Raw genomic sequence first — 17,180 nt, 5'->3', positions numbered from 1 at the left:
GTTTTCTATGAGCTTAAAAGTTAATGTCTTAAAATATCTTTACATAGAATAACTATTTTAAAAATACAAAGCATGTGGTTTCTTTCCAGCACATACTATAATTCCCCCACTGCGTGGATGCACTGACTGAGGCACAAAAAGGCCGAGAAACTTGCCAACAGCTCTCTGTTCATCAGCAACGTGCAGTTCCTTCCACACCAGTCTGCAGAGGCATATTCAGCTGTTAAGTGGATAAGCTAAAGAGCCGAAGGCACAGTAATTTATCACAAACAGATGATGGAATTACTGCCAGAGAAAGAGAAATCATGAGGTTGTGTGTGCGTCACAAAAGAAAGCTAATGTAAAGCCCAAGATGTGATTTTTCCACTCTGGTTAAGACGGCGAGGTGGCAAGTCAGCTCCATTCTATTTTGGTCAAATGATCTTGGGCCTCTGGAGATGCCAAACTGCCACAGGTCAGTCAGTGGGCGTGATTTATTGCCAAATAGGAAAATACATTTTGAGATTTACACTGCTTCCTGGTCGCTATTTGCTTATTATTAAGAAAGTTTTAGAAAAGGAGGCGATCAGCTTAGAAAACTAAAAACCTTAGCAATTACAGGAACGGACCACCCTTTTAGCCACAGCTACGATTACAAAGCCACTAATACCTTTTTTAATAACTACCCCTCCTGATTATAAGCTGCTGAAGTTTAACTGAAAGCTAAAGAAATGAAAAAAAGGGGACAAGGAAACTTTGGAGATGTCGCAGAACTCAGAGCCTTCACGGAGGCAAAACAGGCCGGTTGGGTTTTTGCTCGAAAGGAGCTCTTTCCTGCTTTTGTTCCTACCATGACTTCACCTGGAGACACCTTCTGGCCTGTGAGTATCTAAAACTTTCCATCCACCAAGATGCGACTCCGATGTGGCCGCCTCCCATCCTGCCTTCTCCCCTCTGCTGGCTCTGCTCACCCTCCACCCCAAGCGCCACCCAGCCCTGCCTTCGAGCACAGGGCATCTTCTCCACAGCGTTTCCATGTTTGTCTTGTCTTTCCAATCGGACTAACCTCTCCCTGAGGGCTGGTCCATGTCTGAGTCACTCTGGGGCTGCACAGCACACAGCTCAGGGAATGCAGCAATGACAGCAGACACTTCTACACCGGGGGCTACACGCTACGTTCCAAGCGCTTGTTATGTACATGTCAAGTGCACCATATGGTTATCTGGATTGTTCTAGGATAAGCCATGTTCCTGGAAGAAAAGGGAAAGGCTTGATGGGAGGCTTGTTTCCACGAAGTTCCTGTTCTGGTCAGGAAACTGCAGTTGAAAAACAAAGGTAAGGTGCTGACACACTGATACATCCTCATTCATAACCAAGGGAGCAGTGACACCTGCCAAGAAGCATAATCTGTGTTCATCAGCCCAAGTCCCAGCAATCTCGAATCTTCTCTGCCCCCGCGCCCACAATGCTTCCATTCTCCCACCTGGGCACATGCACACACACAGACAAGTAGGCTCTGGGTAGCACCAGGGCCTTGGCTATGCCAGCAAAGGTTACGGCCACATGGCCTCTTGGCCTCTCTGGCACCCCTGATCATGCTGCTGATAGACGGGCGCCATGAGGCTCAGGCACGGGGGTGCCGAGAGTCTGCAGGCAGATGTAAATCTCCTCCAGACCCACCCACCCAACAACAGGGTTGTAAGAAGTCGGAGATGGCTGAGCATTTCCCCAGGGGTGGGGCTGAACCATCTAAACACAGATTTAGGGGGCTCCTCCTGCTGCGGCAAAGCCACACACCTCACATCCTGCCTCCGTCCCCAAGGACAGATATTCTTCTCCTGCTATTACTCCACAGCTCCACGCATACATTCGCCCACAAATTCCTGTCTAATGAATCGCACCCATCAGCAATGGGCCTGAAAGCCACAAGGAGAAACCACGGTCCATTCTCCTGTGGAGAAGGACGGACGGCGGCTGAAGAAGCCATTATCTTCTCCGGTGCTGCCTCCAGGGAAGGGGAGTGCCACAGATGGTCAGATTCTCTTCCCCTTTCAATGTAATTATAATGAGAAAAATGACTGAAATGCACTAGGGGACTCAGATTTTAAAAGTTTCAAAAAGTGAAGGTCTTAAGAGTAATTTTATATTGACACCATTACAGCTTTGATAATATCCAGGAAGCCAAGAGTCTCCCATAAATTATCTCATCACAGCATCTTGTGCTTGAAGTCACACTGAGTGTGATGTTTCTGTTGTGAAGTAGTAGAAATGGGCTGCAGAGCGATTAAGTGACTCATTGGAGGTTACGTAAACACTAATGGAAAAGCCAGAATGAGGCTGGAGGAGCCACCCGACTTTGGGGCCGCAGCTCTTTCCAGAGGACAGAAAATGGGGGGAAGAGGCAAAGATGATCCTATTGTGTCATTCCCATTAGTCTTTTTCTTTTTAAGATTTTTTTTTATTTATGCATATAAGAGCTGGGGTACAGGCCAGAGATGCAGGGGTGAGAGGATTCACCAGAGACAGAGTGGGGAGCAGAACAGGTAGATCCACTGAAATACACTGCTGAGGGGAGCAGCAGGCGAGACAGGAGAGGTCTGCTGCGCCATGTGGGTCAGCTCCCTGGCTGGGGATTGAATAGCATCCAGTCTTACTGGAGAAAACATGAAGTTCACAGAGGTCATCATTTGCTGGGAGTTGACTGGAGCTGGTCCCCATCAGGTATTCGGGTACCACTTACTCCACACCACGCAATGAATCTGTCATGTTTGGCGAGTTGAACAGGTTAGTATGGGGGAAAAAAAAAAAGACTGGACGCTAGAGGCACTCACATTACCTGTCCTGTTCTTAGGTCAAATGGGATGTCCAATAGCATAACACAAACTGCCTATCAGCACCCCCCCCCAGCCGCCTCCCCAGCTTTAACATGCTGAGTCTGACCCCCTGGGCTGGGTGGGGCCTGATTCTGCACTCCTGACAAGACCCACTTCCTGATGTCTCAAGAAGCCATTCTAGACCCACTGACATCTCCTTCCTTAATTTTCAATGGTTGTATTATTTTCTGGGGGAAATAATACTTTGCATCTTTATTTAATTGTGTGGACATAGTTAAATTCTAAGTTTTTAATGCTGTGTCATCTCCTGAAGGGAAGAAACCCTACCGTATACTTCTATATCCCTTCAAGAAACCCAATACACCACTCTGGACATACCAGCCTATGAGATATTTTGCTAGTTAATTCCTTGCAGAATGGCGAGCAAAATAAATAAATAATAAAAAATGATGATGGTGGTGGGTTAAAAACCAGTAAGTAATTCTGGGACCCGATTGCAATCTCAACCCACCACTGCTTAAGACTTTGGCAAGTTATTTACCCTGCATCTGTTCTCCCTTCTTCACACCCTTCCTACCTCCCTCGCTCATAAAATGGGAATACCAGCACCTGACAAACTTCCTGCTGTTACGACAGTTTAATTTTTAACAAATTGCAGTGAGCACCAACACGTCACGTGCATATTATAAGCCTCAGTGATGTGATAAGAAATGATTGTTTCCTTCAAGGTACATCCACTCAGGTAAGGACAACAAATATCTCTGAAGCTGTAAATACAAGGCAGAGCTAGGCAAATGCTACATTCATCACAGTAGAAGTGAAGTTAACGAGAACACAGAAAATAGATGTGAATTCCAAACAGGAGCATCAAGAAAAGTTGCACATGTGTCACCTGAGCTAGGTAATGAAAGACAGCTTGGGGGTTAATCAAAACAAAAATCTGATTCAGGAAGGAAAAGGCACCACTTTAGGGGTCTGTGAAGATCTAACAGAGTTATCGCAGCTTTTCTCAAACTTCAGTCATCTGAGAACCCCTTACAAGAGTTTTACATGCCTATTTTCTGTCTTCCATTTATTTCATCGTCTTCCTCTAAGTTGCTTCAAATTTTGTAACTTAATTCACAGAGAAATAAAGCTGTATATCAATACAGCCATGCCCTGCCTAATGGAGCTACTAAAATCCACACCACGTTGTGATGTCAAGTGTTGGCTGGTGTGTGTTTGGTAAAGGCGGGCCGCAGGAGGTACTTCAGGGCAGGACTGGGGAGGGACCTGGCAGCAAAGCAGTAGGCACTGAGTACTTTGTGGGGGCAGGTGAGGCAGGTGCGTTCTTGCTGCACACACAGCGTCAATTCTCTGCAGCTCACCTTGTTGGCAAGCACAGCACCTGGGCCTACACCTGTCCAGCTTCCTCAGCAACTCTGACTCCTGGGCCAGGTAAGTGCTTAGTTCCACGATGAAAGGCCTTCACTTGATAAGGTTGGAGACCATGAGCATGAGGTAGTAGTCCCAGTCAGTTGTGATGCATTCCCTTCCCAAAGGATTGACTGCAGACTTTGGGATCCGACACCAGAAACGAGGACAACAGCCTCACAGGGTCTATGGACGAGCTCTTACTACCGAATACAGTCAAATCCCCATATGTGCTATTCACCAGTTACATATATAATCCTATACACAGAGAGGCACGCACACACACACACACACACACACACACACAGCTCTAGCCTAGTTCTGCTTGTTGCTCCTCTGGCTGAACTGTGACTGACACAACCTTAAACAAACCTGGCAAAATATTAACATTTATTAAATCGGGAAGTAGGTACATGTGTGTTTGCGAGTTTTTAGCAAAAATGAATAATAAATACAATGACAATAGAAGAATGTTATTCAATTCTAAGTAGGCAATGTTTCCTGCCAAAGTCTGAACCCTTTGTAATTCTTTAATTCTAGTTCATTTCTTTTGTTAAAAGAGAAATATTTGCGAATGTTTTGAGAAGAACCCGTACCAAATGAGGCTTTCTTTTTAGATAAATTGAAGGATTAAAGAAGAATTGAAAAGGGACTAACCTCACTTTATGAGTTGATGTTAATTTAATAATTTTCTCATAGACCAGCTAAATCTACAGATTTAGAGTTAGAACGTCAGAGAAGCAGAATGACAGGAGTTTAGAAATAATTGGGGGAGTCACACAGAACCAAGAAAAACTCTGAAAGGCTACCCCTACAAAGAGGATATAAAAGTGTCATCCTGTGGACACCATGGAAAACATAAGGACCAATGAGAATTATAAAGTAATTTTGGGGCCTCCCCAGTGGCACAGCAGGTTGAGTACAGCAGCCTCTGCAGTGTGGGTTCGATCCCGGCCGGCCAGGGAGCAACCCACATGGTGCGACAGGCCTCTCCTCTCTCACCCGCTGCTCCCCTCAGCAGTATTTTCGGTCTGTCTGCCTGTTCTGCTCCTCGCTCTGTCTCTGAATCCTCTCACCCTCCTGCGCCTCTGGCCTGTGCCCCAGCTCTAGTATAAATAAAATAAATCTTTTTAAAAAAAGTAATTTTGAAGCAAAATGAAAGGATGTTCAGGAAGTTTGCATCACATGGTACATATGCTAATTACACAGCATCTGTTTGGATGAAAGAGAGAGACCTCTATTTTATCCACAAATTGGAACAAAGGATACCTGGGGAGAATGACAGGGAAGAAGTGAGGGGAAATCTGGGCTGAGAAGAAAGGTAAAGAGTCACCTGGGAAAAGCAAAGGCTAAATCCAGAACACAGTCAATAGCATGGGCTGTGCGCATTTCAGAACCATGAAAAGAGGAAACAACCAACCTCCATTTACAATAAATGGGAAGCGAATAAGCAAATGACGGGATAGCCAAATGCTGACACACCGCACGCCAGCCACTAAAAATACGTGATTATTCTTTTATGAGCCCAGCAAGGTACTCACAAGACTTTTGAGACAAAGTCAGGTTAAACAGAAATTTCTGCAAAAACAGTGAGTGGGCATATTTGTGTGATAAAATGTCTGGCAGGCCTCACACCCAAAGGTGAGCACGGGTTAGCAGTTGTGCTGCTCAACCCTTTTCCTAGTCTATGGTGCCTCCTCTGTGCTGTGTGGGGAGCAAGTTTTTGAGGCTATCCTCTTGCTGTGAGTGCTTCCTCTGGCTCTGGTGAGGAACCACACTCGCTTTCTGAAAACCTCTGTGTCCACACTGACACGAGGCCATCTAACTGCTGGGCATTGAGCAACATGAGGAAATCCTGAACTTGCAAAATACATGAATTAAACTCTCAAGAGGCAGAGTTCCAGGAGCCCAGTGAAGACTGAGCACAGAGCAGACTCCGCTCCTGTCCCGAGCCCAGGGTACTCCCTGCCCCGTTCATACTGCCCCGGCAGCCTTCATGATTTCTGGCCTGTCTGGAAGGCAATGCCTTCTCTGGCAGGGCACATGTCCAGCAGCTGTGGGTGGCTCTGAGCAGGTGTATTGCTGAAGATTCGGGCGCTATGGAGGCATCAGACTAGGGGCTTTCCAAGGCACATCCCAATCCTTGACAGGTCCCTGAAACCTCCCTGCTCCGGAATCTCCTAAACCCCCCAGGATGGAATCCAAGGGTCCCACACATTTGCAGCTTTCTCTGCTTCACGCCAGGGGGCAGTGTCTGTCTGTGGACAACACAGCTGTCCTGAGGGTATACACTTGGGGGCTAAGACCTCTTTGCTCAGGGCACCTGGAGTGCCCCCTCTCGTCTAAACTGAAGGAAGGAACACCAGGCCAAGGTTCCCCAGCTTACCTAAACCTCTCTGGACACCCACGCTCCAGGGCTTCGGCTCTGAGCAGGCAGAACTACATTTGAGGACAGATGACATGAGATTTGCTCAAACTAGCAGACATCTGACCACATGTCTCCAAGTCACAATGAAGAAGCTTATATCACGGGGGCTTCTGTGGGGGCTAAACTCCTGGTTGTGCTGAGGGCCCCCTGAAGTGATCGCTGGTCTTAACGATTGGCATATGAAAGGGTCCTCACTATGCTAATGGGTGAGAGGTCAGAGGACCCAGATATCCACCAGTGACACCCCATCCAAAGGGGGTGTGGCCATGAATCTCCCGGAGGGGCTAGGATACGGTGACAAATGCAAGTGTGTAGGAGAGCCGAGTGGTGGCAGTGAACAACACAAAGTTTAATTAAAACCCCCTGAACAAAACCCATTCTACCCCGCCCTCCTACTGTAAAGTGACCTCAATCCACAGCGTAAATGGACTCAAGGAATTTCAAAAATAAATAAGACTGATAAATCTACCAGCGCAGTGATGAAGTAATGTTTTATCATTTTTGCTTCGGATGTTTTAAATCCAGCATTCCAGATAACAGAGGCTATCTCCTGTGTATCCCTCCTATACCCTTTCCTCCCAAGAGGTAACAATCCTGTTCATTGAGTATGAGTCTTTCTAATCCACATGTCTGTACTTCTACATTGTTCAAATACATTCACCAACCAAACATAGTATTATTTCCTATGCTTTTAAAAATCGGGGTGCAGCAGACCTCTCCTGACTCACCCGCTGCTCCCCTCAGCAGTGTTTCAGTCAGTCTGCTTGCTCTGCTCCCCGCTCTGTCTCTGGTGAACCCTCTCACCCTCCTGTGCATCTGGCCTGTACCCCGGTTCTTGTATAAATAAATAAATCTTTAAAAAAATAAAATAAAAAAATAAAATCAGTACTAAGAACATGTGTCACATTGTATCTATCATCCTGGTTATTTTATTTTTTATTTAACATCGTATTCTAGAGATATATTCAGGGAGTTGCGTATAAATCTAGTTCATTATATTCTACCAAATTCACACCACATCTTCATTATCCAGTTCTTCTTTGAGACTTATTTAGGTGATTACTAATTTTAGTTATTACAAACAGCACTGCAATAAACCTTCCATCCTGTTCTCCTTATGCACATTTTGAGAGATCTAGAGATACTGCAGAACGTATACCTAGGAGTCCAATGTTGGGTTTCAACTCACTAGATGGTGCCAAATTATTCTCTAAATGGGACAGTTCTTACTTCTCATTTGCATCACACTTGTACTGTTAGACTGTTTAATGTCTGCTTATCTAATAAGTGTGAAATGATATTTCATAGTCATTTTAATATGCTTGTCCCAGATGACCACTGAAGGTAGACATCTTTTTACGTGTGGACTATTAGCGTTTCATCTTCTGCAAAATACCTGTTCAGTCATTCCACTTTCAAAAACACCATGAAAAGGTATTTACTGTGTACATGATATGAATGCACCGGTCGTACCAGGATCTGAAAAATAAGGTTGAGGTTATTAAGAGTTTGCATAAAAATGGGGCCTTTGTCAAGCTGGGGCTCACAGCAACATTGCCACTTTGCTGGTGAAACTAATGCTTGTTACAGGTTACATGCTCTCGATAGTTTGAGGTTGCAAATTATACTACAGCCTGTGATTCACAGTCCTGAGAAAAATGAAGGAAGGAGCTGGGCTTCGGGCTTAGAACAAAAAAGTAGAATCCATTTTTACTTTATATCTAAAGGGATCAAGAAACAAAGCATTGCACTCCAACCTCCCTCCTCCAGACAGCCTGGCACACAAGCACACACATCACAAATACAAAATTACCACATGGAATGCCATCAGAAAATAGAAACAAGAATAAACAGAATTACTGATATTTTTTGGAGAACATCACTAATCTTTCCACTGGTGCTCAGCATAGGCCACACCTTCTGAGAATTTTTCATGTTTAAGTACCACAGAGAGCTGGGAGGGCACAAATATTTGGGGGTAAGAATTTTTCAAACTTTACAATTATAAATCTTAATGTTTGTCCGTAAGACAACCATTTTCACATAAGGCAATCCTTTTGTCCTATAGCTCTTTGCTTAGGAACTTTAAAATGACAAACCACTATTATCAGGGCTTTTGCATCTTATGCTGAAGAGAAATCTATAAATTCTGTATCTATTCTTCATGTCTCTGAAAGCTGACTGCTAAAGGCAATTCTGAAGACTGTGTTTGCAAGGAGCATAAGTCTCCAGCCAAAGGAAACTGGATCTTGAGATAAATTTTGAGGATCTATGTGATAGCAGCAAGTAATCCAAGAAAATTAACCTAAAGACCTTTGGTGTTGTTTTGAATGTGATTTTGTCCTCTTACTTGAACTTGAATACGTTTGAAGGGAGTTAAAACCATTTACTGATCCCAAAAGGACGAAAATGCAAAAGGATCTAGAACATTTCCATGTCTGTCCCTCAAGTTTGGTGTGTCCCGCTGGGGTTGGTTGGTACCCAGCACAGATTAGAGGGAGCTGCTGCTGAGACAGACGCCCTCTCCTGGGGGCACAGGGCTCTGGACATGCTGATGGGCCACTGGCCTGCACCTCCCTTGGGCAACAGCAGACAATGCTTTGGTTTTAAAAGCAAACATCCATCTCCTCTCATTTAAGTCCACTCTGAAATGGTCTTATGTTTTCCCTTTTCCTTACTTTGCTGTTGGGGGCAGCAACCCCAGCACTGAAGGTTGGGAATTGGAACCCAGAGGGTGTCCTGACAGGCTCTGACAGCCTGCCCTCTGGGTGGGTCTACATCAAGAGAGCTGGGTAAGGACCCCCTAGACTCCCTGTCCCCAGGCCAGCTCTCCTCAAACCATCTCCATCAACAGCCTTGGCAGAGGGGTCTTTGAGGGACCCCTCATATCCAGGATAGTTTGGGGAAGGCCAGGGAAGCCTGGACCAGGTGTCCTAGTGGGCAGGTGAGTCATCACAAACAATTCATGCCTGAGAAGGATTCGCTGCTGCCTGGATGGGGGCATCTCCTCTGTGGAGAGAAGCACAGCTACAGGGCACCTCCCCAGCCACACCTACCCCTGTAAGACCTCATCCTTCTATGGCAACTACTGGCCACATGTCACTCAGGGCTCAGTGAACAGTCACCGCCATGGGCTTGGACCTCTGGTGCCAGACCCTAAGTAACCAGGTCAACCATAAACAAAAGCAAGGGAAACTTAATAGCAACTGGCCTCTTGGTGCGATCCCCCACTCAAGGCAAACCTAGCCAGGTGAGCCGACACCTAGGCAGGTCAGGAGATGGAGTGCAGGGATGGAGAGCTAGGGTGCTGGATTGTTTGCAGAGGGAGTTAAGTTCCTGGAATTTTTAGCAACAGGAAAAGAATTTTCTCCAAGAAACAGTTGTAAGTGAGCATCAGGCAGCAAGAATATAATTCTAGTCTGTATTAAACCCTCTTTTCTGACTTAGCAGGAACACTTTTGTCACCATAGGGAAAGTCTGTTTAAAGCTAAAACAACGAACTTAAAAAGAACTTCCGAACACTGCAGATGTGTGAACTGAGAACGTGTTTTACTAGGGAAAAAACTAGCTCCATCTATCTGTCCATCCTTTGAAAGGCTCTTCTGCCTGGTGATAAAATCAACTGAACTTTCATTTTATTGGAAAAGAGAATCAGTAAGTCAGTATTAGCTCCACCTACATCCTTTTGAATGGCTGCCTCCTGCGGGATAAACAACTGGTAGACCGATTTTTCTTATGAACACCGAATAGTTCCCTCAGAATAACGATGATCACCTGTTAACTGCAAGTCTTTGTTGAACTGTCTGCCCGCCCCATCCCCACCAGAATGCAAGCTTCACAGGAAATGGACTTTGATTTGTCCACTATGGAGCTTCTGCCCAGCACACAGTAGGTATTCATTACACGTGTGCTGAATGAAGGAATGAGTAAAAGTGCTGACTCACACTAGGCACTAGTAAAGGATTTGTGAATGAAATGCCTGCAGTATGCTGGGAAAAGAAATTGATAATCAAACGGGCCATTTAACCAAGCAGAGGAGAAGCACCTCTCACCTGGGAAAATGTTTGCAGTCCAACTTACATCCTATGGAACATATATTCTAAGGCGGGGTGTGCAAAATGGTTGGAGAATTCTGTACAGCCAAGAAGTGACTTCATCTTATAACCACTCATTATAGATGGCACTTCAGTGGATCAAAATCTCAATCCAAAAGCTGACTCAGAGCAGACGACCCGGAGAAACTTATACCAGAGAGAAATAAATCTGAGGCCCTAAAAGTCCCTAGAACAGGAATCCCCTCAAATCCAGGAAAATAAAGTCAGCAGATAGGAGAGTGGAGGGGCTGCTGGAGACCCACCCCAGAGGGCAGGCTGCCAGAGCCTGTCAGGACACCCTGGGGTTCCAATTCCCAAGAGAAGGGCCACAGGTTAGAGTTTAACACTTTCCTTTCACATTCGCAGAGTATTACAGGTAACAGACATTTTGCATCCCTTTTAACCAGTTCACTGGCTGAAGCCCCCCAACACACACACAGGCGAGTGCACACACACACACACAGAGCCCTACTCCTGCTCCCCGGCAAGGGGTGGGGAGGCAGGAGGCAGCTGGCCCAGGCTGGGAGGCTCTGGAGTGGACAGGCCTCAGGCGACCTTGGTGTGGGGGGCCAGGCCTCGGCGCGGCTCCCCCATCCTGCCCTGGCCCCTGGGGTCGCTGGCCTGCGGGGCGCGGCGGGCGCCCGGGCCCCAGGGCGGGTGGAGAGTGCTGGGGGCCGCCGGGACGCGGGACTCACCTGCAGCAGCACGGCCAGCAGGAAGCACAGGTACATCTGGTAGATGCCCAGCTCGCCCACGGCCTGGAACGCCTCCTCCACCTCCATGGCAGGCCGCGCCTTGGGCCGGGCTGCGCCCGAGCTGGGGCCGCCTCCAGCCCACCCACCGTTATTGCGGGGCGGCCCTGGGCGGCGCCCGGCTCGGACCCGGCGCGGAGTGGGGGCGCGGGCGGGGCGCGGGGGGCCGGGGCCACGCGCACCGCGCGCTCCGAAGCGCCCAACCCCGGCCAGGGCCGCGCGCCAGGCCCGGCTGGATGCGGGTCCCGGGGCCTCCGAGCTTCCTGTTAGGGATTTTTCTTCTGAGAGGGATTGGTGTCTGCGCCCTTTAAAGAGAGAGGCGAGAGGAAGTGGACTGGGGTGTGGCATCCTCCCGCCCGAGAAACCCGAGCACCCCTGCAGCCCAACCCGCGGCCCCTGCTTTGGTGTCGCCACCACTGTTGCGCGACCAGATGGTGGCCCAGACTTGGGTGCCCTTTAGTGCGCGCATCAGGTCAATGCGCGCGGGGGGAGCAGGTGAGGGGTGAGGGGCAGTTTGGAGGTGCTTCGGCTGGGGGGTCGTTCTAGATCCTTCACAGATGAGCTCTGTCCAACATTTCTCTGCAATCCTATTCTGCCGGCCATGTGTTCTGGTCCTAGGTAAACAAATTCTTGCAAAACCTTGAGGTATGTTTGCATAGGCAAAGATGCAAAAGGTACAACGTGAACATAAAAGAAGAACAAGAAGGACAAATCTGTGGACCACAGGTGGTGGCTGCCAAGGTGTTTAAAGGGTAAATGCATCTGCCAGGCTGGAAAGGTGGAGAAAGATAGGCAGGGCCGAGGCGCACTGGGCACCTGCCGTAGTTCTTCACCCTCCACCTCCTTGGGGGGGTTTAACAGCAGTATACTATTCCATCGTCTGGCCCCAGTGGTCCATTGTGGTCCCCAGTGCAGTCCTGATCAGAGACAACGGCCAGCTACTGTTTTATCTAAGATTATACATGAGACAGTGAGGCTGGTGCTTAATTTTCTTCTTACTGTCTTGTCTGGATTTGAGGGTGAGATTATACACAGTAGTTGAGTGAAATGCCCAGGAGGGTTTGTTATAACTCTCCTTCAAACCATCTGGCCTTGCCTGGCTTTGTGGCTTTCGACAATTTTTTTTGTAGAAAGTTCAGAAAAGTGGATGCATGAATTCACTAAAAGTGAATCACTTTTAGTTTCTTCTTGAATTACTTATGGTTAATTTTTTCTTAGAACTGTTTCTATTTTATGTCTTTTTTTCTTTTGTTTTTTGGAATAAACTTGTTCATCTGCTTCTCTTAGGGTTTTTGACAATCACACTGTAGCTGTATTTAGGCCATTTTCATTCTTAACATTGTTCACTTTTGTTGTTTCATTCTCAGCAGTCCTGCTAGAGATTTGTGTATATTTTTAAAAGAACTAGTTCATGTACTGCTTGTGTACTTTTTAAAGAACCAGTGTTTATGTTTCTTTTTATATATTTTTTCTGTTTTGTAGATTATGTAAATTCTTTTTTTTTTTTTTTTGCTTTTGTTAGTTGGTAATTCTTTTACTATATAACTCATGGCTTGAAAGTTTAGCCTATTTGCTTTCAACTTTTCTTTTTTAAGAATAATTGTATGCAAGACTATTTTTTTCTCTAGGTAATACTTTGCTCTGTCCCACAAGTTTTGTTACGTGGTACTTTCTATGTCTTTAGTTTTAAATATCCCATGACATTATAATTTCTTCTTTAATCAATGAGCTACTTGTCAATGCATTTTTTCAATAGCTTCCACTTAAAGGTCGTTGCTACTCTTCAACCATCTCTTTATTATTGATTACTAATGTAAATGCTTTGGAGACAAAGATGATGTGAAATCTTTGAAATGGAGGAGTTTTTTTGAACTATGTGATCATTTTAGAAAAATGTACTGAATGTATTGGAAATATTCTCCATTTGTTTGGGTCCAAGCTTCTCCATATCTATTAGATCAAACTTGTTAATTTTATTCAAATAGTCTGTATTATTACTGAATTTTCCTCTGCTGAATATATCAGTTTTTAATAAGTGTGTCAAAATCATCCAATACATTTCTCATTTCTGAGTTTTTATCTAGTTCTCTTGTTATTTCTGTAGATTCATAAACACACCAATTGAGTTATTTATTTGATCATAAAATATTTATTTCTTCTTTTAATGCTTTTTGTCTTTTCTGAGTGCCTTCTGTCTTAATTTTTATTTTGTCTAATATGAATAGTGCTGCATCAGGCATATAATTTTGTTGTCAATATTTTCCTTGTAATCTTTATACATTCATTCTTTCTGTTTCTGGTCTAGGTGTGTTTATGGAAGGAGGACAGTTTTACCTATACAATTTGATAGTCTCTGTCTTTTAATAGATGAGTTAAATCCATTTATATTTAATATGAGTGAGATATTTGGAATTTTTTTCTATCATTTCATTTTGTGTTTTCTATTTACCATCTTTTTTTTCCTTCCTGATCATCTGCCATTTTTATATTGCCCTTCTTTTTTTTTTTACTGTTTTGGAAAACTACAGATTACATTATTATTATTATTATTATTATTATTATTACTATTTGGATAGTTATTCTTGTGTTTTTCACATTTACGTGACTATACACATTTTTACAATGTATGTAGTTATTTAATAAAGCCATCCTCTTTTCAAATACCCAAGAACCTACATGAGATTCCATGAGTACTTTATTTGAGAAAATGTAGAATATGAAGATGAAGATGTTATGTTCTAGAAAACTGTGATAGGTGACTCAAGAAGTGACTACTGCAGTGACCAAAAAAAGAAAAAAACTTCCATTGTTAAAAAAAGTCCTATACTTAAAATAATAAGAAAGCAAGAAGAGAATTTTATGTTGTTTCAAAGGAGTATGGAAGCATTGTGTGAAACAGTCCTCCTAGGATTGTTTAATTCTGTAGAATTTGCCTGTGTTTGACTTTGCTATTTATAATCAAATGGAATCCAGATACCATGCAGTTATGTGTAGATATATTTGTGTGATAAAGATACAGTGATTATGTTTGGTAAGAAAGATAGCCTATTATTTCATTGATCTATAAAACATAGATTGTTTTGCATCTAATCAGGTGATATTATTTTTTTAGGTGTTATAAATGAAGCTTTATTGTAGGTAAAAGTGCACACTGGAGTGTGCATGTAGGCAGATTCAGAGGGGAATAGCTAATCTAGCAATCTTATTTTAATATTCTATTTTTCCCTATAAATAACCAGTTATTTAAATGCCCTTAAAACCAGCTTTTCCATCCTCATGGCTCGCTTTGACATGGGTTCATTCTATATTGGTAACTTAACTTTTGAAAATATTTCTTTGGTATCATGGTGTGGGAGTAAAAAAGTTATAAATTAATATTTTATAAGATATATAGCTAGAGGGACAAAGTAAATGCTAAGTAAAAATTGTGTTATGTTATTATTAAAGTTTACCTAGTTAGTGGGCTAAAAAGGCTACTATAGATTCAGTAACAATTCACCTTATATTGGGACATGTGTGCTAGAAGCCCTTGGATAATGTGAGAACAGAAAGTGAAACCTGGGGAGTGTCAGCAATTAGGCCTGATAGCAGCCAGATATGATGTGCTTGGGTACTTGCATTTTTTCCTACAGGTGTTAAGGAACCACTTATGTGTTTTAATTTGGAATGGCAGAGTGGAAAATGCTTATAAGATGGGTGGAGACACTACTGTAATGGCCCGGTCAGTCTCCAGTTTGGACCTGAAAGCTTAAACCAAAATAATGATAATAGGAATGGAGAAATAAAGTCCACTTTAAGATAAAATAAGTAAAAGTTGATAGTGATTTCATTGTGCAGAGGCAAAAGATGACTTTGCAGAGGCTTTGCCGCCCAAACATGGAGGTGCTAGTTAGTAACTGAGATAGGGGACACAGAAGGTGGAGCAGATTCATGATGGTAGACTGAAGGCCCTATAATAGGAATTGCTCTTTTAAAAATAGTCGTTGCCCCTTTAAGATCCTGCCCTTCCTCCTTAACCCACCCAGGCCCCTGCTGGATTTCCTTGCCCTAATTTACTAGCCGCACCAGAGCTTCTGAGCATGCTCTGAAGGAAGACCTGTACTAATTAAAGCTCTCCTGAGGCTCAAGGTATTGCATCTGTGGCTCTTAGCAAAGAGTTCTATATTTCCCCCATCTGACCATTCTTTTCTCGTTTTTCTCATTAAGTCCTTCTTCACCATAATTTTATAATATTTGTATCTTTCCTTTTTAACTCAGGAATAATGAACATCTGGGGTTTTTAAATAATAAAAAAATTAAAATAATGTTTAGAATAGGTTATCAAATATGCACTTATTGGGCAATGAGGAAAAAAGGTTAAATTTATCTGGTGAGTTACATAAAGCTTAGAAGCAAACGTAGATATTATCATTTTGTTGTTGTTGTTGCAAAACCTGCAACCTAACATTGTGTCATGTCTTTTGCTTCATTGGTAATTCCGTGTCCCAGTTGGCTACCGACATTTAGTGCATGAGATAATGGATTTCATGTATGTTAGGTATTGTTTCAAATCCCTGGAAATCGATATTGTGTACCCACGGAAATGTACTCAGAGTTACTGACTTTTAAAAATAATATGAAGGTCATTTCTTTCTGTGTAGGACAAATAAAATGTTGAGGTAACAATTTGTTGTTAATATGGCACAGGAACATATCTTAGTAAAGCTAGCCAAGGAGCAAATACCTATGTCTACATTAAATGCATATAGATGCAGCAAATAAAATGGACATAACCAATTCACTAGGAAGCCAATTGGGCGGGTAGATGTCTGGGAGGGAGGAGCAGTAACACAAAGGGAGGAGATTCAAAAAGAAGTGGAATTAGCAGTGACATGGACTTACTCCTCATCTGACCTCCCAAAGCAACAACTGCCATTCAAAAACTATTGTTTAGTGAGTCAAGAACATACAAAAGTTGATCTAAATTTAGGATGGGGGCCTCCCTGGTGGCGCAAGGGGTTAAGACACAACCTATGAAGCTATCTGCCGCCACTACAGCATGAGTTTGATCCCCTGCCAGGGAGCTACCCACATGGTGCAGCAGACCTCTCCTGCCTCACCCACTCTTCTCCCCTCAGCAGTGTACTTCAGTCAATCTGCCTGTTCTGTTCTCCATTCTGTCTCTGGTGAATCCTTTCACCTCCCCCCCCCCAACACACATACAGCTCTGGCCTGTACCACAGTTCTTGTATGCATAAATAAATAAATCTATTAAAAAATAAATAAATATAGTATGGAGAAATTGTTCATTTCCATGTCTCAAACCTTAGGAGTCAAAGAGTATGAATAGAGTTAAGTCTAAAATGTAAGAGGTTATGATGAATATGAGGGAAATTCACCACTGGTTATGTTTGAATTTAGATGGAGTCTTTTGCTTGCTTAGAGTACAAATTTTACATGTTGTCCCAAGAGGTACTGAGCCTAAGTAATAGGACATTCATTTAATTCAACAAATTTACTCCTGAGTGCCCAACTTTAATGAAAATATGTGTTGTTGTTACTAATGGAATTAGCTGTTGCATTTCTTAATATAGGTTAGTTGTGTAACTAGGAAATACAGACTAAAATTATGAATTTGCTGTACACATGGGGTCAATAAATGAAAGCTATGAATCAGTGGTGTGGTTGAAAATTTGCCCCA

The 17,180-nt window shown here is 43.7% G+C and overlaps 1 protein-coding gene across 4 annotated transcripts in view; it reads right to left on the bottom strand.

The window, feature by feature from the left end:
• SLC22A15 (solute carrier family 22 member 15) overlaps positions 1–11,569 on the bottom strand; it is a 53,356-nt gene extending 41,787 nt beyond the window's left edge. For all 4 annotated transcript variants that reach the window (XM_037498422.2, XM_054690813.1, XM_037498423.2 and 1 more), the window contains exon 1: positions 11,444–11,569. In XM_037498422.2, coding sequence (XP_037354319.1) covers positions 11,444–11,530 — 87 coding nt within the window. In that variant the 5' untranslated portion in view covers positions 11,531–11,569. The remainder of the gene's footprint in view (positions 1–11,443) is intronic.
• Positions 11,570–17,180: the final 5,611 nt, after the last annotated feature.

The sequence above is a fragment of the Talpa occidentalis genome, unplaced genomic scaffold, assembly GCF_014898055.3.
Source record: "Talpa occidentalis isolate TD23 unplaced genomic scaffold, MPIMG_talOcc4v2.1 talOcc4.9, whole genome shotgun sequence".
Classification (NCBI taxonomy): domain Eukaryota; kingdom Metazoa; phylum Chordata; class Mammalia; order Eulipotyphla; family Talpidae; genus Talpa; species Talpa occidentalis.
Note: the sequence above shows the minus strand (reverse complement) of the source record. Positions and strands in the feature narration are given on the sequence as shown.